This window comes from Ursus maritimus, unplaced genomic scaffold (assembly GCF_017311325.1).
Source record: "Ursus maritimus isolate PB19 unplaced genomic scaffold, ASM1731132v1 scaffold_8, whole genome shotgun sequence".
Taxonomy (NCBI): Eukaryota; Metazoa; Chordata; class Mammalia; order Carnivora; family Ursidae; genus Ursus; species Ursus maritimus.
In genome coordinates this window covers 27,094,307-27,115,608 of record NW_024426996.1, presented here as the reverse complement: position 1 = coordinate 27,115,608, position 21,302 = coordinate 27,094,307, and the positions used below count along the sequence as shown (strand labels likewise).

Sequence of the window (21,302 nt, the reverse complement as noted above, 5' to 3'; positions counted from 1 at the left end):
GAGGTCATGTAACATAGGGATAGATTAGATATCCCCCACACAACTCCGTAGCCCATTCCAGCATAATCCAATACTGGCTATTCATGAAGCTGACCTGGAGTCAACAAGAAAAAAAGCTATATTTTATCAGGATATGCAATTGAAAAAGCAGGGACCATCAGCATTTTTACAGTTTAATTCCTTAAACCACTAGTCTCTAGTTGTTTAGTAAAGAAATAGCTCTTTTGTGAAAGTGCTGGGTAAATTCATGGTTAGCCCAATAAAACTTTTAGAGAGCATTGACTGCAGGCCATCAGCTTGAATCCAAAGAAGCCATGCACTGCAAAAGTAAGTACTTTTTGAACAACAAAGGTGTTTCAGAGAGTCTTGCATTTTGGATATTAGTGTGTCTCAGTTTACTCTCAGGAAAGCTGACAGGAAAGAAGGACTTTGTGGTTTGTTTCTGTTGAACAAATGGAGGATTGTAGGACTGTAGCTCAAACTCGGTAACAGATTGCAACATTTCCATTGTATTTTCAATAATTGCTAGCCTCCTGGCCTCTTTACCTGTTATTCCATTAACACTTCATCAAGTTTCACCCTCCAGTGGTTACCCGCCAGCTGTTCGGCAGAGACTTTTAGCCTAATCCCTACATAGCCCATCAAATAGCAAATGCTGCTTTTGATGTGTTGGTGTTCTCTAGAAATTTTTTTGTGTTTTTCTTCTTTAGTACCATAATGCTACCTTTGACTGGGCGTTTTTGTCAACGAAGAAGTGTTTGAAATATGGAGGAAAGCTCGTGGGGAACAACTGTGATTTTGTTCCTGATATCACACTCATGTCTTTCATCCTCTTCTTGGGCACCTACACCTCTTCCATGGCTCTGAAAAAATTCAAAACTAGCCGTTATTTTCCAACCACGGTAAGTACCTGAGTTTTAAATAACTTTCACTGAATTAATACTGTATCAACAATAATACAATGTTACAGAATGAAAAAGTCACCTGTAACTCAGCTTTCACAATACAATTTTGTACATTTAAAATTTGATTTCCATTTGTGCGTATTATGTATTTTTAACCTAATTAAAGTCCAGCTTTGAAGAGCCTTCCAAGGATTTTGCTCACATAATTCTGTCATAAATTCTATCATAATTCTTATTGCACCGAGGGGAAAAGTGGGATGTATTCTAGTATCTAAAAATGCATGAATAAGAAAAAGATATTTTAAATCCATAGTTTTAAAGTACATAAGCAAAAACTCTTCATATTAGCAAGGAATTGTGATGTAGAATTTCTAGTTCATGAGCTGTACATGTGATAATTTAGTAGTTGAATTATGGGCTGTGGGAGTAAACTTAAACTGTGTTGTTACACCAGTATTGGTATAAGATAGGAGCGTCATCTGAGCCAAAATTTCCTTCCCATAATGACGAATGCCGTAGAACAGAAAAACAGATAATTGAGCTGGGTGGTGCAGACATCCTGTCTCCCGTTAATATGCTTGGGTGAACGTAAAGTCAAAACTGTGGTTCATGGAGAGACTACAAGATAAGACCAACATTTACTTAATGGTGTTTTGTTTTTTTACCTGAGAGTGAAACTAAGATAATCCTTTGCTTTGCAGTTCAATTCTCAGTGTTTAGGATGTCAGTATTTCTTAGGTAATCTTGATTATACCCGATTTTTATCAATGAGCTGCTCTTTGCAGCTGAAATCTCATGAGATTTCTCCCCTTGTGTTTTGTGTGGAAGGAGTGGAAAGACTTTAGAAGACATGCAGTGCAGTTGCTGAAATTCCTTTCTTTCAATTCCTACAGAATGAAACATAATATATTCACACCTAGGAAATTTTTTGACTTTTTCTTATAAAAATTGACTTTTCTTATAAAAATGAAAATAAAAGGAAGGATTGATCATTGTTTTTAGTGTGTTTGGGCTTCTATAACAAAATACAATAGACTAGGTGGCTTATTAACCACAGAAATTTATTTCTCATGGTTCTGGAGGCTGGGAAGTCCAAGATCAGGTACCAGCAGGGTTGGGTGAGGGCCCTCCTCCTGGCTTATAGCCAGTGCCTTTTCACTGCGTCCAAGCATGGAGGAAGGGTCAGGGCTCTCCGTAGGGCCTCTTTTATAAAAACACTAATCTTATTCGTGAAGGCTCCACCCTTATGACCTAAGCACCCCCTGAAGTCCCCACCTCCTAATACAATCTTTTTGGGGGGTTAGGATCTCAACATAAGAATTTGAGGGGGACACAACACTGAGACCACAGCAATAATGAGATGTCTCAAACTAGCTGGCCCAAGGAACGAAAAAATTTAACAAAGTGAAATGTAGAAAGAAGTATTCAACTTAATGTGTCTAAAACAGGCATCGCAAAATGGTGGTCAACAGGCAGAATTCAGCCTACAGCCATTCTTTGTTTAGACCATAGTTTGTAAACACAAACACACACACACACACACACACACACACACACACACGCATATACTTGAGGCCTTAGATGGAACCTGTACTTTGCAGGTAGTTATTGTCCTCATAACTCTCTATTGTCTAACACTTGGCTGCTCTGTACGTTCAGATTAACTGCCCATCCCCGAAGATATTTGAGCTTGTAACACCAGTTCACACACGGGAAAACATGCTTACTTAATCCACCTCTTCAGTGGTATGTGTTTTGTGTAGGCCAGATGCCTTGGATAAATGTCTTTGAGGACAATTTCTTCTACTCTATTGAGGTTTTTCCTTCTTAGTTATTAATTCATTAGACCTGTCTTTCTTTCTCTTTCTCTCTCTCTCTCTCTTTTTTTTTTTTTTTTTTTTTTTTGGTTCACATCTTGGGAATTATCACTCCTTTAATCTCTCCTACTTGCCAAAGTCTGAAATTATATAGACATAGCAGGTGAAAAGTAGAAAATTTGTGAAGCAATTGTAAGTTGTAATTTGCAAAATAAACTCGTTTCAACCTTAAGATGAATAGATATCATTTCAACTGCCTATGTAGGCATCACTTTTTTCTTCCAGCAAGAACTCCCAAATTGATAACAGCTCTTCAGACTTAAAGGAATTTTCCCCTTATAAGAGCCCAGGCAGGTAATTTCTCAGTGTTGATAAATGCTGCTGAGAAAGTCATGAGCATGTGAAAATAGAATAATGATAGCATTCTGATTACAATTCCTATGAAGAGGTTTCTCAGCATAGTGTAGAATTGTGTATAGCATTCATAAAATAAACAGAGAAGAGAAAATATATGTGATTTCTAAGGAGCAATGTTGAGGTGTGTAGGCTTTCAGACTGTCATCTCTCCTACTCACTTTATATTTACAGCTAAATAATAGCAATATGTACACAAATTCATACATGCATGAGTAATAAGAACATCTTTTTTGCTCTCTCATTTGCCAACATAGGTTTGGATTTAAGCTATCATTTAGGAGGGTGGTCTCTGCAGACAGAAACCGATAGGTTTATAGATTCTTATGCTTATATATTGTATTCTACAATTACAACTTGTATGCTTAAATGGAATAAATCAGACAATCCTCGATTGCTGTGACAAGAATCAAGCCAACTGTTACTACTTCCTTGCTCACGTGAGCCATTCACATGAAACCGCTGAAATCTCAAAAATGCTAGTGCTGGATGACAGTGCCCTTGTCATACAAAATATCCTCTTTTCCTTTAAGTTGCCCAGCCATTTCTCTTTTGCACTCTCATTCCTAAAAATTTGTCGGTGAGTCAATTCAGACTGTAAACTGCTAGAAAACTGTTTTACTTCTATAGGATTCCTCTCATCAATTAGCACAAGGCTGGACGCAGACTCAGTACTCCACCCTTGATGAATGCTGCATTTTGTGGACAAAGCACAGATGTGAGAACCCGGAAGCTGTAGATGCCAGTGCTGGCACTGCCATTAACTAACAGTGCGCCCTTTGAGAGCTAACTGCGGACTTTAGTTACCACACCCCTAAAAGGAGTGCTCAGCTAGCAGACAACGTATTTTTAAGCTTGAGTGTTCTGTAATTTTAAAGAGAGTTTGCTGACTCCATCTCCTCAATTAATTGAATTCTCCATTTTAAGCTAGAGCTTATAGCAATGATCCGGACTTAGAAATTTCAAAAAATTAATTATTGTCTCCATCTTTATGCCAGGTCTGCTCTAGATCTTGTGTGACAAAAGATGATACTTATCTCATTTGCCTCTCCAAGTTTTTTTTTTAATCAAATTAAACTTGTTATAGTCCCCTCAATTATCCTGCTCCAATCTCTCTCCCTTACACTTCTATTCCCCTAGTTCAGTCAGTCATTACCTTGGCCAAGACCAGGGTCAGTTATCTATTCTTTCTCTCATAGGAGGCTAGTGGCAATCCATCAGTATGAGCACTTAAGGTAAAAGAGTTTGTCTTTGTTAGCCCATCTATCAGGAATTTAATTTGCATATCAGGCACTGTCCAGAGAGCCCTAATGCCAAGGAGAATATGAATGGAATACCAGCACTCCACTGCCTGTCTGCTTTGCGCTCCCCAGTCTTTTTAGAGGGGTGCATCAGACTGTTACCCCATTCAGTTACTGGTCTATTATGTCAGCCTCAAGTATTTGGTCAAAGGCTGTTGGCATCAGAGCTTCCTGTAGGAGCATCACGCACCATCTGTGATCTTCTGTGGCAGATGGCTCAGGGCATGAGCCTGAAATGCTCTTCCAGAGTGCCATACCAACAGGTGAGCATATGCATGCAACAGAGGTACCATCCCTGCATATGCACTGGTAAAATGAAAGCAGTAGCTTAGAGCAGGATTGTGATTAGTAGTTGATTGTGGTTAGTAGTAAAACTCAAAGCTGGAGAACCTCTGAATTAGGCAAAATTTATTGATACTTTGATATATAGTCAAATATAGTGTGGCTGGCTGATGTATGTAATTGGCATGAAAATGTCTTTCTTAAGGAACTACTTAATTTCCTCTTTTCTCCCTATTAGAATAAGTAACAGTTTTGACCCTCACATGAATTGATGTAATGGTAAGATTCTTTATTTTATTTTAATTTATTTTTATTTATATATATATATATAGAGAGAGAGAGAGAGGGAGAGAAAGAGAGAAAGGAGGGGCAAAGGGAAAGAGAGAATCTCAAGCAGGCTCTATGCCTAGCCACAGTGGGGCTTGATCTCATGACCCTGAGATCATGGCCTGAACCACCCAGGTGCCCCGAGATTCTTTTTTAATATGTCTCCTGATTGTTATTGTCAGTTAAGTAAATAAATTCCAGGTAACATCAACACTTATGACACTTTCTACACTTTATTTAGATGACACTTAAGCAGGATGTTCTTTGATATCCTTTTTTTAAAAACAGTATTCTATAATTAATTAGTATATTCATTCAATATTGGAAAAAAATGTTATGACCCTAATGTGTGCTTGATACAATACTAGGTGGTAGGGATACAAAGACAGGTAATTCATGAGCCTTGCCCCTAGTAGGAACGAAGTATATATTTGTTGAATAAGTTAGATTTTGGGGTTTTTAATGAGTGTGACTCATTTCGATACTTCTGCTCCATTCGTGCTTACTGTCTTCTGCAGAATCACACTTTTGTGCTTTCCTGTGACCGAAATAAATTGATGGTGGTCTTTGAGGAACTGGCTTTATGGATAAGAAAAAAGTTAGGGCTTCAGAAATCTTAGTGCAGATATAATGAGCATTATAGTTAGGTGACACATTTAGTTTTTATCCATGTGAGACACAGTCTAGAATTCCACAATTTGCTGTATTTTTGGCCCCATGACTTTTAGTTGACATTTTGGCCTGTGACAGCTCTATTAAAGTTGGATGTGTTTAGTTGGTAAACAACTCTTTATAAGAATCAGGTGATATCCCTTTCTGTTTTCTTTTTCTCCCAGAAACTCTCTAGTGAGTGGTAAAAACTATCAAACTAAAACAAATAATGTATCCAAAAATTAGGAAGAAATAACAGGCATGTATTCTCTGTCCCATTCTAGTGTTAGTAATGCTGGGTGACATTTGGCTGCTCTTGCAGAAACATCAGACCACATCATTCCATTGAAACTCATTGAGAAAATGGCTTTGTTGTCAGTGAAGGGGAATCAGATTTTCAAATTCTTATGTTATTTTGTACCAAGGAATGTAATTTTCAAAGTCAAATTTGTTTAATCCAAAATTGATTTTCATATTTTTCTTAAGAATGACAAAGGGATATTTGATTATAAGTCCAACTCAACCTCTTAAACATTTAACGAAGATTATAAATACTTCAGTTCTTATAGATATATGACAAAAAATGCAGCCAACCCAAATTGAGCCCTAAGGAAAATAAGGTTCGGAGCACTGATCAGCCAGGTGTTTTGTGAGAGCTTTTAATGGTGGCACAGAAGCAGTCTATGGACAATAATTTTGACCCTGGTACTTTGTTGGTCCTAAACACTTTCAGCTTACTTGCCCATCCTAGAAAAGTCACCAGCATTGAAATTCATTCCTTAACACAAAATGACCTCCTACTCCATTTCCAGATTGTCTAATTTATACATATGACTTAATTATTCTTTTTAAAATTTTAATTTTTGTACCTTAATATAATTATAAAGCCACCTTTCTTTTTAAGTCCTGGAACTCCTTTTTCTTTTTTTAAGATTATTTATTTATTTTAGAGATAGTGCAAGCATGCAGTGCGAGGGAGAGGGAGAGAGAATCTCAGGCAGACTCCACGGAGTGCAGAGCCTGAGGCAGGGCTCAGTCCCACAACCCTGAGAACCCTGAGATCATGACCTGAGCCAAAATCAAGAGTCGGATGCTTAACCGACTGAGCCACCCAGGCGCCCCTGGAACTCTTTATTATAATGTTTTTTGGGGGGAATGTATCAAGAAGACCTTATTAAAGGGCCAGAAATTTTGATAATTGGGTCTTAATCATTGCAGTTTAGTGTTAGAACTTTGAATACCATCTAGTCCAATACTGCCTCTTATTTCTTACAAGGGGTCATCTGTGGGCTACTTGAATGCTTCCTAGAACAGGAACTCCTATCTCTGAAGGCATTCCTGATAGAAACACAAATTTTCCCTGCCACAGCCTCTATCCGAGGGGTCTGCCCTTGCCCTCGGAAACTACACAGAACAAGTTAGTCTTTCTTCCCTCTGACAGATTTCACATATTTGGAGATAGGTCTCCCAACAACTTCTTGAGGCTATCATCGTTTTTTATGCAGCATGTTTTCTGGAATCCTATTCCTCTGAATACCCATCTCTGGATCAGCTCCAGATTTTCACTTTTTACTTAGAATATAGTGGCCAGATTGAGACACAGTGTGTCCCATGTGATTTGATCATTTGCTTCTGGCATACACTTACTAGGTTTTTTTGTTCTGCTGCTCAGTTTTGAAGCAGGAGGCAGGAAGAGGCCCGAGTGGGCTGAAGTCTCGCAAGCGTTCCTGCTGAAAGACTTTGTAGGCCTACTCCCCTCTGTTCCATGCTTGGAAAAACAATTTTTTTTTTAAGGTAGACTTCCATCGGGAAGCTCTAAGCACCACCCAGAGGAAGTACCCAATCCAGTTCCCTTCTTTGTTCCCCGAATCTCTGACTCTAGAATTCACAGCATTAAAATCCTGGAGCCTAATCAGACTTTCCTTTTATTGAATTCTAACTGTAGTGGGTATTATTGATTCAAAGTACAGTGTATTATGATTGCTATACTGATATCAATGCTTATTTCTTTTATAGTGCTATGCTTTGACTACTAGGGGGCATCAAATTTCAAAATTCTCATGGTATTTTGTGCCTTTTCATGATTGCCGAAAGGCACATATTTGTCTGGTCTACATTTTCTTATCTACAATAAATGCTTTTTTACACTGTTTAGCAGTTTCCAAGCACCACCGTCGTGAGAGGAATTGACATCATGAATTAGTATATTTTGAGAACCCACAGGGTGCCTGCCGCCGTACTTGTGTCTGTCACAGCTCCATCCATCGAGAGCCGCTCCGCAGGCTCACCGCCTTCCCCCTGTTAACTTAGGAGCAGCTGCAGCCCTCACAGAGTGAAAACCAAATGTCCTCTGGGGCTTCAGAGACACCAAATTCATTTTTTTCTCCTGTAAATTAACTAGCTTCTCCCCGCTGGTGTCTCCATGATTATGACTCTCTTAATAATTAATAAGTACCATCCTTCATGAAGAGTATGTTTACAGTAGATTTATTAGATTGTTTTTGCCCCAGAACAAGAGAACAGTGTATGGTTATTTGAATTTCTCTTCCCATTCATGTAGTTTCTTCTTTGCTTTGATGGTTTAAATATGTCAGCTTGTTTTTTTAGTGTTTCTTAGATTAGTTGAGATATTTTAAAATTCTGTAGAGGTCAGAAATATTTGTTCTCTTCATTTTTATAATTAAGAAATGGTAGGGGCGCCTGGGTGGCACAGAGGTTAAGTGTCTGCCTTCGGCTCGGGGCGTGATCCCGGCGTTCTGGGATCGAGTCCCACATCAGGCTCCTCTGCTAGGAGCCTGCTTCTTCCTCTCCCACTCCCCCTGCTTGTGTTCCCTCTCTCGCTGGCTGTCTCTATCTCTGTCAAATAAATAAATAAAATCTTAAAAAAAAAAAAAAGAAAAGAAATGGTTAACAAAAATAAAAGAGCTCAAAACCAGTCTGATATAAAAGGATCTTAGTTGAAACACACTTTTCTTTGCCTTATTCATGAATGGAGGTAGGAATTAGCTTACATTTTAGCACATCTGTGTACCATTAAAAAATAGCCCTTTTTTTAAATAGCAAGCCCTTGATATATATGGGTTGTCTTAAGTTGTGTTTCACTTAGATTGTCGTAGTTTATATTCCTAGGATATTGAAGTTTGAACTTGGAGGGACTTAGTGTTTGGCTGGAAGGACATCCACAAGTTATGTCAGTCCCAGCTCGATTTGAAACCTCCTGAATCCACAGTATTAGGTATGAAATCTTATGGAAACAAGTTTCTCATGAAAACTTTGGCACTTCTAATCATTACCAGTTAGAGCTAGAAGGCAGTTAGGAACTATGGGTTTCTAATTTGATTTCTTCATTTATATGTTGGGACATAAAAGGGGTTGTCTTGGAGTTTTTGAAAGAGCTCAAGTTTGATGAAAATGGAAAGTAAAATAAACAGAAAACATGAAGGGAAATTCATGTGTTTTTTTTTTTTTTTCTCTAAATGTGTTTGGAAATGTGAAAAGGACCTCAAGAGAGTGATTCTTATCTCCTTAAAGTCAAAGCTCTTGTTCACAGGTCCTAGAGTGTATCTACTAAAAGCTGTATTTACTCAGCACTTGACATTTTTAGGGCACTTTATAGTTCTACTGTCAGCTTTCCCTCGTTCAAATTAAAGTTTAATTTTAGTATAGGGTAAGTCCTGAACAGTCTACTAAAATAGCACCCCTACCTGGCTTCTCCAATTAGAGGATTTGGAGTTGAATACAAAAATAGTCTGGGAAAAATCAATTTCCTTACTATGAAGTTTAAACCGGATCCAGTATCTTAGAAATGCATATCTGATAATAAACACTCTCCAGGAGTGATTTCTGCTATAACTGAACTGTACTTGTACAATTTTAGGGAAAGGAAGGGGAAATAGAAGTGAATATTTTATATGAACATATCACCCTGGCTGTGATTTTTAATGAGGTTAAGCAATATTATTAATAAAGTAGTTTTTTTCCCCCCACAAATTTTAAGAAATGTGTCCTGAATCTTATTAATATTTGTCCTCTTAGCTACTTTTATACTTATGGTATAATAGTACCACATTTGACAAGAATACCATTGCTGAAGGTTTCTTCCAAATATATACTATTTCATCCACACATATTTATTATATTTCTTCCCCATGTATATACTATATGTATCAGTTTGGGAAATCAATAGCTAAACTAGAATAGATAATCTATATTAGTTTCTTATGGCTGCTATGTCAAATTATTATAAATATGATGGCTTAAAACAACACAGATTTACTGTCTTAAGATCTGGAGGTCAGAAGACTGAAATGGGTCTCAATGCGTTAATGTGAAGGTGTTGACAGGGCTGTGTCCTTTCTGGAGGCTCTGGGAGAGAATGCATTCCCTTGCCTTTTTCAGCTTGTGGAGGCTGCCCACTTTCCTTGGCTCATGACTTCCTCCATCCTCAAAGCCAGCAATGGCTAGTTGAAGTCTTTCTCACAGTGCATCACTCTGACACTGACACTTCTGCTTCCCCCTTTCATTTATGAGAACCCTGGTGACTACATTGGACCTACCAAAATCATCTTGGATTGTTTCCCCAATCTCAAGGTCATCTAATTAACAACCGTAATTCTGTGTGTGACCTAATTCCCTGTAGCCGTGCGACATGACATATTCACAGGTTCCAGGAAGTAGGATGTTTACATCCTTAAGGGGGCATTATTTTGCCTACTATGATTTCTGACCTAAATTTTAACATGATTATTCTGGGTTACCTTGACAATGTACTGAAGGGGGGCAAGTATAGAATCAGGAAGATGAGATAAGAAGCAGGAAACCACAGGAGATAAAATGGTGCCTTAGACAGGGAGCAATGGAGGTGGTGAGAAGTGACGGCATCCTGAGTATGTTTTGAAGGTAATTTGCTGACCTATTAGATGTAGGATATGACAGAAAGAGAAGAGTTATGTCAGTCGTTCAGAGTTTTTGGCCTAAGCAATAGGAAAAAATAAACTATCATTAATTAAGAGGGAGAGAACTACTGAAAGAGCAGGTTTAGGGGTCAGTGTTTAGTTTATGGAAGGCTAAGAATGCCTCTTCTCCTAACTAAAGAAGCAACGTGTCCCAGGTGTCTGTCTGGTAGGGATTCTAGTCATGCATGTCTGTTCCCCAGCAGGGCCAGAGGTACTGCCCGCTGGGGCTTTCTACCACGGAATCGAAGATTGGATTCATTTGCTACCCTCTACTTCTCTTCTGTTTATAAGAAAAAGGAGGAGCACTGTCTTTTTAATAACCATTCCCCCCCCTTTAGAACAACTTCTAGCGTGTCTAAGTTGTCAACAAATTGGATTTGCTGGATAAGGACTGGGAGAGGGTGATAAAAAAAAGAGATAACTTCTTTTTTGCCTTTGCAAAAAGACCTCTGGTCTTCCAATGATTTATGACCTACTGGACTGGAGAGATTATTGTAACATCTTAATATATTCCTGAACCTGTTTCATATGACCATCTTTGCCAGATCATCCTGAACTGCCTATGTCAACACTTACTTGCACAAAACTTAAGAAGTGGGAGTTTCCTCCAGTACTGAGCCCTGGGAAACATCCTTTTTCTGCAGGGATTCCAGATACTTCCAACCAAAATTAGTTGAGTGGCAGTTCCATATTATTACTGGGCTTTTATATCTTGTTTCTTGGAATTGATGATACCTTCTAAGACCTCCTGATGGTAGATTATTTAGTTGTTCCAGTGGTTTCTGCAGCCAAAGAGGCCTCATGGAACTTGAAATAACAATAGTTAACATATATTAGGAGAGTTTATTATGTTCCAGATGTTATGTTAAGCACTTTCATGGCTTATCTTATTTAATTCTTATAACAAACCGATGAGGTTGTAGGGATTATTTTGGCTACGTTTTGCACATGGAGTCATTGAAGCTAAGAAAGAATAGATATTTACGGATAGGAAATAAATGTGCTGGAGTTCCAACCCAGGTCACTGGAATATAGAAACTGTGCTCCTAACTGCTGCACTATATTTTTCTCCCCAGATTGATCCCTGCCATCTTTTCGTGCTTGACATTATTGTATGATTGGTGTTAACTTACTCCTAACAGCCCATAGCTGGCTTTCTGCTTCTTTTGTGTGGACTTCTCAAGAGAGCTAAGCCTAGCAGAACCCAGCCCTTCAAAAGTGAAAGGAACTCCTGGCCAACAGGGCCATCTTTGATCTTGCTGCTAGTTAGGACCCAAGGCTCCTGGCACCGGGCGGCAGTCAAGAAGAGAGCACGATGATGGCCTTCAGCATACCCACCTTGCCAAGTTCCTCAGTTCCATTCCTACTGAACCCCTGCCTGCAGTAGTCCCCCCTACTGCAGAACTATGCAGCCACTCAGCCCCTCCCTGATCTCTCTTCATCTAGCAGTACCAGAACACTGACTGGTTACCTTGAGGAAACCTCATAACTGCTGAATCCACCCTGATTTGTTTAGAAGCAGGCTTCCTTGGGTATGTGACCCTCACGAAGACATGGATTGTGTCTGTGTTGTTCGCTGTGGTATCCCTAGCACCAATCAAAGTATAAGGAGCCCAGTAAATTCTGGTGGAATGATCAGATTATGCACCACCATGTTATATACTTACGGGGAAACAGGCGTCCGTGCCCTATCACTGCTCCGAGGCCATTGTCAGTGCCACTAGATGCTGCAGAGAAGCCGCCAACAGTCCTGCGCTCCCCTACTGACTCCGAAATGGCCATTCTTCACCCACTCTGTGGGAAAGGTTTGGCTTTAATGCTACATTCCATAAACCCCGGCCCTTGTCCTGACCAGAGGCAGATACTTAGGAAGCTTCAAGTTTGTCAACTAATGGCAACCACACTTAAGTGGTGGTGAAGAGAAGCTCCACATACAGGAGACTTTAAGCACTAGCCTACAGTGAAAATATTTTTGACAAAGGTAGTGATGTCATCAAACTTCTCTCTTCCGTCACTTCATGTTTCTCTGAGGTCTTGAGTCCACTCAGTCACCTAGAACTTAGAACCCCTCTCCTGCTAGATTTGCAGTGTTTTCAGGTTACTTTATGGAATTATCTTGCCCTATACACACAATGCTATTTCCGAATAATAGACAGAATTCTATATTTTTGTGTAGATTTTTACAATATGCCTTCAGATTTCATCCTTACCAAGTATCCTTTGTGCTGCATACAGGAAAAGTATTTGTACAGTATTTCAGGAATATATTATTTGTGATTCCCTTCCCCTGCCTACACACACACACACTGATCTGTTCTGTGGAATTAGATTATTTCTGGTCAGATGAGAAAGTGATACAAAAACAATTTGAAAAATAAACTCTCTGCAGTGTGACACCTCCTTTAATTTGCTGGTGACGCTGTTACTGTAAACCGCTAGCCAGTACAGAATACTTTGTTCATTTCCAACACAGGCAAATATATTAATCCAGTGCTAAACAGTCCCTGGTTTCTTTTTTATTTTTTTTTCAGGCAAGAAAGCTGATCAGCGACTTTGCCATTATCTTGTCCATTCTCATCTTTTGTGTAATAGATGCCCTGGTAGGTGTGGATACTCCAAAACTAATTGTGCCAAGCGAGTTCAAGGTAGGTGAACTTCTGGTTTTGGTCATTCCTGGGACCCTATGGCTTTCTTTCCCCTGTCATAGTTTGTCGTATGTTTTTGAGTTAGTTTTGTATGATTATCTGTTTCTTTATTTCAGAAGTGGTCTTTTGCTAGGTACATATATACACTTTGTCTATTTCTTCACTAAAATCAAATGCCTGATTAGTATCAAATGCAAGGTTCACATTATACTGATTTGTATTGAAATATACAAACTCTGCTTTATATTTTTAGAGTATTTAAGATAAGCCAAAGTATTTCCATACAACTTATCACCTTGATCCATATAATAATTCTAGGATGTAATGTATCTATCATCATCTTGATTTTATGAAGCTGATGTTGGAGCTCATAAAGATTAAGGAAAATGCCCAAGATTATATTACTAATTCAGTGCTTTTTTTCTGCTGCCAAATTACCTGCCATACACATGTTTGTATGTAATGTGCATTTTAATTATTACAAAGAAAATATAGGAATTACTCATTTTATAAATCTGTTGGGATGCGCAGGCCTAATAGGTAAAATTTACATTTCAGTCATTCTTACATATCCCTCCCTAATTTTTTTTATGTCCTTCACTTGTTCTGTAGAACACTCCTAGTCTCTCTCTCTCCATCACTGAGACTATACTTGCTAAGAGAAAATTAAACTAACTGCAGTTTTAGCTTAATAACTACTTAATGAGGAAGAAGTATCTATGGTATAGCAAACATATTGTTGCATTATCTCTGCCATCTCATACTCATTAGCAAAGATAAGTTTTCAATCATTCAATGATTAGTTCATTTAAGTTAATATTTATTGAATGTTTGCTATGAGCGAGGCACTTTATAGGGGATTTGAAATGCACTGATGAACAAGAGAAAGTTCCTTCCCTTCCAAGTTCTCAACCTGAAAAAGGTAGTAAAATGCAAATAGATTCAGTGATCTAGTTATGAGCAAAGGAAGACAGAAGACAGAAATATCTTCAGAGAAGTAACCTTCTTCATAGTAAATGTAGAGAAAATAATTCATAAGATCCTGTTTTGGTTTACTTGCATTATTTAGCATTAGGAAAAGGAAAGGAAATTTTTTTTTTCTGTAGTACAGATGTATGATCTGACAGAGGATGGACGGAGAACAGGAAAATAATAATATTTTTCATTTGTGGTAATATTTCTGAGGATTTAGCCAGTTATTCTGGCTCATTTTTCATATGTATAAGAAAGACCAGAGTAGTTAAGCAAGTTCAATGATAGCATATAAAAATATTTGAAGCTTTTTCTATATCATGTGAAACAATTACAATTTGGCAGTAGTAGAAACAACTTCAGTATAATTGCCAAAATTCATGGACAAAATTCATTGTCATTTTATAGTTTCTTGCCTGTGTCTTTACTATTATATTTGGGTTTTTCTTATGGCTGCCTCTTAATGTAAGTCACTGTCTTCCACCTTGAGTTCTTATCTTAGATCATCCTAAATGCACAAAATGGCATTTACCTGTTTCCCCTCAGCCTATATTCTTACTCTTCCCATTTAAAATACTGCCTTAAAACAACCACCTTTAGGAAGTTTTTGGTGACTAATCTTTGTTTAACCTGTAAGTAAGACTAGTTCTGTTTTTGAATATGTTGGCTCTCCAGAAATTGTATCTCTCCCATTGATTTTTCATCAGATAGTATGTATTAATATTGCTTTGAAAATGTTCTCTCTCTTCTTTAAGCCAACAAGTCCAAACCGAGGTTGGTTTGTTCCACCATTTGGAGGAAACCCCTGGTGGGTGTACCTTGCAGCTGCTATCCCTGCTTTGTTGGTCACCATTCTGATTTTCATGGACCAGCAAATCACAGCTGTGATCGTGAACAGGAAAGAACATAAACTCAAGGTAAATGTCCAGAACAGTGGTTATCATTGCCTTCTACTTTCTTCATAGTACTTGAAAATACTAATTTATTCAAAACCGAGACAGTTTTATTGAAAGTTAGATTATAGCTAATATTTCCGACTTGGCAGAGTCACAGATCACTTTGTGTTGACACATGTCCTCAATATAATACTTTAGGAAGACCTCATTTAAATCTGAAAAAGTTGAAATCATATTTCCTTCACCACCCAAGAGGGCAATATAAATGGCTTACTACTCAGCCACTGTCATCCTGCCTCTGATTTTAATGTGGTAACTGTCCTTAATGAAGACAATGACAGCTACTTTTTCTGAGACTATCGAGATAAAAGCGTGTTTGTTTGTTTTAAATCTGTTGACTTGGTGAGTTACAGTAATAGATTTTCTGTTGTTGAACCACCCTTGCAACCTGGTAGAATATAGTTTCTTTTATACATAGTTTTTATATATTTATATATAATTATTACACAATAATATTTATATAATATATATAATATATAATTATAATTTTACATAATTATAAATGATTATGACATATAATTAATATATATATAAATATTTGTATATATAATAAATTTATATATATAAATTAATATATAATATACAATGTACAGTATATTGTAATGTATATTTATATATTTTGGAATTTTGCATCTCTGCTAAAGAATGACATTGGCCTACAGATTTTCTTTCTTACAGTGTCCCTGTCTGATTTTGGTGTCAGGAATATATTATCCTTATAAAATGAGCTAGGGAGTGTTTCTCCTCCTATTCCACTTCTATCTCATTCTCTGAAATAGAATATAATATTCTCTTCATTATGTGTAACATGCCAATTATCTTTTCTTTGAATGATCAAACATGCTTGTAAAACTATCTGGGCTGAGTAGTTTTTGGGTGGAACTTGTAAAACAGATGATCAAAATGTTCTAATGGTTATAAAACATTCATAATTTCTGTTTTTCTATTTTAGAAACTTATACTTTTCTATACTTTTTTCCATTTCCCCAGTATTTTCAAATTTATTGATATGTTGTTTATAGTATTATCTTTTGTTATTTTTCTAATCTGAACTTGTCACTTTTCCCTTTAAATTCCTAATGTTATTGATTTGTGCTTTTTATTTTCCTTGATCAATCTAGCCCCAGAGGTCTGTTAATTTTACTAGTCTTTTTTACAAAGAAGCACTTTTTTACTACATTGGATTTTTGTACTATCTGATAGCTTTCTGTTAATATTTCTTTATTTGTTTTGAAGCCATGTTAAGTACATCCACATTTGTATCTCATTTATATTTTTAGTGAATTGAATGTTTTATGTGACTCTTTGTTTCTAGTAATGCTTTTTGCCTTAAAACTTATTTTATTTTGTTCTAAGAAAGCTAGGGTAACTTATCTGATATGTATTTTTCTTACACCTTCAGTATACCTTGTGTCTTATGTCTCCTTGTAAATAACACATGGGATCCATTTTTACAGTCTTTTCTCTTAACTAAAATATTTAATCCACTTAAATGAATAGGGACGACTGATAGATTTGGATTTATTTTTACTACATTATTTTTGCTTTCTACCTGCCTAACTTTCCCTGTGTTCTTTTTTTTTTATTCTCCTTTCTTGCCCTCTTTTAGGTTGATACAGTTTTATTTTTTTATTGTCTTCATTCTAACTTATTTTCTGTTAGTTTGGAAGTTATACACTTTATCTTTTCTCTTAGTGATTAGGTTGTATATTTTAATATGCATATTTAAGTTCTGAAGTTAACATGTTTATCCTTATGCTGAAAAAATACTAATAGCTAAAGAATGCTTTAATGTTGATATTCCTTCCTGAGTCATATGCTGTTATTACCCAGATTTGATTGCTATCTGGATTTTAAAATACAATTAGACATGGTCATTGTTTTTAGAATTATATACAAGTTTACCATTTTCTTTGCTCATTTTCTTTTTTCTGCATTTTAGACCTTCCATTTTCAAATACTTCTCTTTAAACTGAATTATTTCCCTTAAACAGTTCTTATTTACTAGACTTTTGAAATTTTTTCTGTAGGGGTCTTCGGGTGGTAACCTCTCTCAAATGTTTTGTTTCACCCTCATTCTTGAAAGATAGTTTCTTTCAAGAGAAGATAGGTTGAAAGCTCTTTTTTTCCAGCATGTAGAAGCTATTTTCCGTTATTTCTGACTTTCATAAAAGTGAACTGTCAGTATAATTTTCATTCCTTTGTAAGTAATCATTCTTGTCTTTTGGATGCTTTTATCATTCTTCTCTTTTGTCTTTATTCTGGAGTTTCACTATAACTTGTATCAGCATAGATTTCTTTTTATTATATGTTGGATAATTGGGTTTCCAGTCTCACTAATTATTAAATTATTGAATCTCCCTGTCTTTTGTAAATTGTGGAATATTGTATGTCTGACTCCTTCAATCTCTAATACATTCTTCTGGAATTCCAAGTAGAAATTTTATTGTATATCCCCATCTTGTGCTCCAATTCTATTAATCTGCTTTTGGTTTTGGGGTTTTTGTTTTTGTTTTACATTTCCTGTCTTTTAGTCTCTGTGTTATATTTTGGGTAATTTCTTCAGATCTTTCTCTTCATTAAACTCTTTCTTCTGTTGGTTCTATTCTATCATAAACCAGCCACTGAATTTTTCCTTTCAAGAATTATATTTTTTTATATTTACAAGTTCTGTTTTGTTCTTTTCCAATTCTTCCTGTTCAGTTTTGATAGTCCTGAACTTCTTTATTCTTTTTCCTTTTTCAAAATGATTTATTTACTTACTTATTTGAAAGAGAAAGAGACAGAGAGAGTGAGCAGAGGGAGAGGGAGACAAGCAGACTCCCCGCTGAGTGGGGAGCCTGACATGGAGCTCGATCCCAGGACCCCGAGATTATGACCTGAGCCGAAATCAAGATTCAGATGCTTAACCAACTGAGCCACCCAGGCTCCCCTTTATTTTTTTCCATACACTTTTTTTTATAATAATATTTTTTTATTATATTATGTTAGTCACCATACAGTACATCCCTAGTTTTTGATGTAAAGTTCCATGATTCTTTACTTGCGTATAACACCATACGCTCTTTTATCTATTATCTTATACATTTGCTGTCTTTGCAGGTTTGATTTCGAACTTTGTTTTCTTGGCTGACTCTTATTTCTGGTGTCTGTCGTCCTCATGCCTTTTTTTTTTTTTTTTTTTTTAAAGAAAAAGTTATGTGCTAATCTTCTTATGCCAATGCTTCAAAGCCTTCCAGAGAAGATTTTTATTTGCTTTTGGGAGATATAGGAGAGTCCAACCAGCCCAGGAACACTTTACTTTTATTTATTCCTATAAAAATATTTTATTATGGAAAGTTTTAAACATATATAAAAGTCAGCAGATGGCATAGCTGCAGATATTTATCACCCAACTCTTAACAATTATTGACTCCTGTCTAGTCTTGTGTCCTTTAAATCCCCATCATCTTATCCCCTTCTTATAATACTTTGAAGTAAGCATTTCATATTATCCATAAACTTTAGAGTATGTACTTCTAAAGATAAGATCTGGGTTTTTATAATTTATTTTAGAGAGAGAGAGTGCACAAGAGAGCATGGGGGAAGGGGCAGAGAGAGGGGAGGGAGAGAGAATCCTCAAACAGACTCCCGGATGAGGGCAAAGCCCAACACAGGGCTTGATCCCAGGACCCTGAGATCATACACTCAGCTGAAATCAAGAGTCATCTACTCAACCAGCTGAGCCACCCCGGTGCCCCAAGATAAGATCTATTTTAAAAACATGACCACAATACCACTATCGGTCTAAAATAAGTTAATAAAATTCTTTAATATCATCAACTTTCCAGTCAATATTTAAATTTACTGATGTGTCATAAATGTAATAAACTTTAAAAATATAGTTTATTTGATTAAATCAGGATCCAATTAAATTTCAAATATTATTATCTTAAATCCTTTATAAACTTCTGGTCTGTAGGTTTTCTCCTCCCTATCCCCCACCATCAATCTGTTCGGTTTCCCTAGTAATTTATTTGTTGAAGACAACCAGGTTGTTTTTCAGTTTATCTTTGGCTGTATAAGAAGCCACCTGAAAACTTAGTGAAAACAACAATTTGTTATGTTTCTTTGGGTTTACAGGGTTCAGCGGGTACTCCTTGCTTGAGGGCTCTCCTGCAGTTGCAGTTAGTGTCATCTGAAACGTTGGCTGGGCTGATTGTCCAGGATGGCTTCTCCACTCACTCCCGTGTCTCACATCCTAGTACCTTGATATTCCTTGGTGTGTCTGTTTGTCCAACTTCTCTTTCACCACATGGCATCTCATCCTTCAGAACCTTTTGATGTGGGTTAGGCTTCTTGCAGTATGGCAATCTTGAGGTATTTAGACTTGGCACATGGAAACTAGCTTCCCAGAATTCAGAGTGAAAGACGCAAGGCCATTTCATGGTTACACCTGAAGCTGGCCCAGCTCTATTCTTTATTTTGCTGTCATTGATTGGTCAAAATAGTTCCAGGCTCAGCCTCCATTGAATGGGGTGGGGTAGGGCTCCATTGTTTGATGGACGAATGGCAATTTTACACTTGTAGAAAAATATGCAGGATAGGAGATATTTTTCCAGTCATTTTTGGAAAATAAAATCTGCCACATTTAGGGACATCTGGGTGGCTTAGTCGGTTAAATGTCCAGTTCTTGATTTGGGCTCAGGTCATGATCTCGGGGTCTGGGGATCCAGCCCTGTGTCTGGCTCTGCGCTCAGTGGAGAGTCTGCTTGAGGGTTCTCTCTCTCCCTCTCCTTCTGTGCCTCCCTCTGCTCACACTCTTTCTCCACCTCTCCTTTAAAAAAAAAAAATCTGCCACATTTGCACTGTAGAATTTGCCATAGTCTAGATCATGGTGCTTGTTTCCCTGTGGTGTCATTTAGCATGCTCTTTTGCCTTCTGTATTTTCTTTAAATTGGTCATTGGATCCAGAAGCTTGATGAAGTATAGTATTCTCATTTTATATCTATATCTTTTTATTTTTCAGTGTAGTGTGGCAAAACATGCATAGGTCAGGACCATTTTACGTTACATTTTTGACTTCAGGATTTCTAGGCCATAGAGATAATGTGAATTCCAGCTTCAAACTTAAGTGTAGGTATACAGTTAGAAATATCTTTCAAGACTCTTTTTTTTCATGGCTTTATGTCTAGAGGCAAGGCCTAGAGAGGCATGCAGCCCCACTGTCTTTCTCTATAGGGTGTCTTATTTCCTAGTTGACCAACTGAGTATGCTGTGTTTAGAGTATCCTAATTTCATTTCAAGGGATATCTTTCATTTATATTCTTTCCCCGTATCCCTAGAGTTAGTCCCCTGTCCCTAGAGTTCAGATGGTAATTCTAAATCCAGGCCCTAAAGTCTCTCAGGGTGGGCCTAAGCCCCAGGGCTTACTAACCCTGTAGATTCACTCTTTCTTGTTGCCATTGTTTTTTTGTCTCCAGTTGTTTCTTTAACTTTTTTGAAGATAAACCATGATTTCTAAGAGATATTTTTTTGTATTTTATTGAGCATTTTCAGATGCTCTATACTGGGAGAGTTTTCAGTGTTGATTTAGTTTTAAAGACTGGAAATGGATGATAACTAATATATTTTATTCTGAAAAGAGTTAGGAAGCACATTTTTAATTTTGTTATATAGTTGACCAGATTGTTATGTGTCTTTGGAGGTAAATGCCTATTCAGTTTTGCTCGTTAAGTTTTCTTATTAATAAAATTCAGAATTCCAAGTTTAGCATATTTAGAATTGATAAGACATAGAATTTTTTTTAAAGGTTTTATTTTATTTTATTTTATTTTTTTTTTTTTAAAGATTTTTATTTATTTATTTGACAGAGATAGAGACAGCCAGCGAGAGAGGGAACACAAGCAGGGGGAGTGGGAGAGGAAGAAGCAGGCTCCTAGCAGAGGAGCCTGATGTGGGGCTCGATCCCATAACACCGGGATCACGCCCTGAGCCGAAGGCAGGCGCTTAACCGCTGTGCCACCCAGGCGCCCCTAAAGGTTTTATTTTTAAGCAATCTCTACATCCAACGTGAGGCTCCAACTCAGAACCCTGAG

The 21,302-nt window shown here is 37.1% G+C and overlaps 1 protein-coding gene across 1 annotated transcript in view; it reads left to right on the top strand.

Moving 5' to 3' along the window:
* SLC4A4 (solute carrier family 4 member 4) overlaps positions 1–21,302 on the top strand; it is a 450,189-nt gene that overhangs the window by 394,330 nt on the left and 34,557 nt on the right. The window contains exons 17-19 of the mRNA XM_008693197.2: positions 711–902; positions 13,184–13,297; positions 15,025–15,186. Coding sequence (XP_008691419.2) covers positions 711–902; positions 13,184–13,297; positions 15,025–15,186 — 468 coding nt within the window. The remainder of the gene's footprint in view (positions 1–710; positions 903–13,183; positions 13,298–15,024; positions 15,187–21,302) is intronic.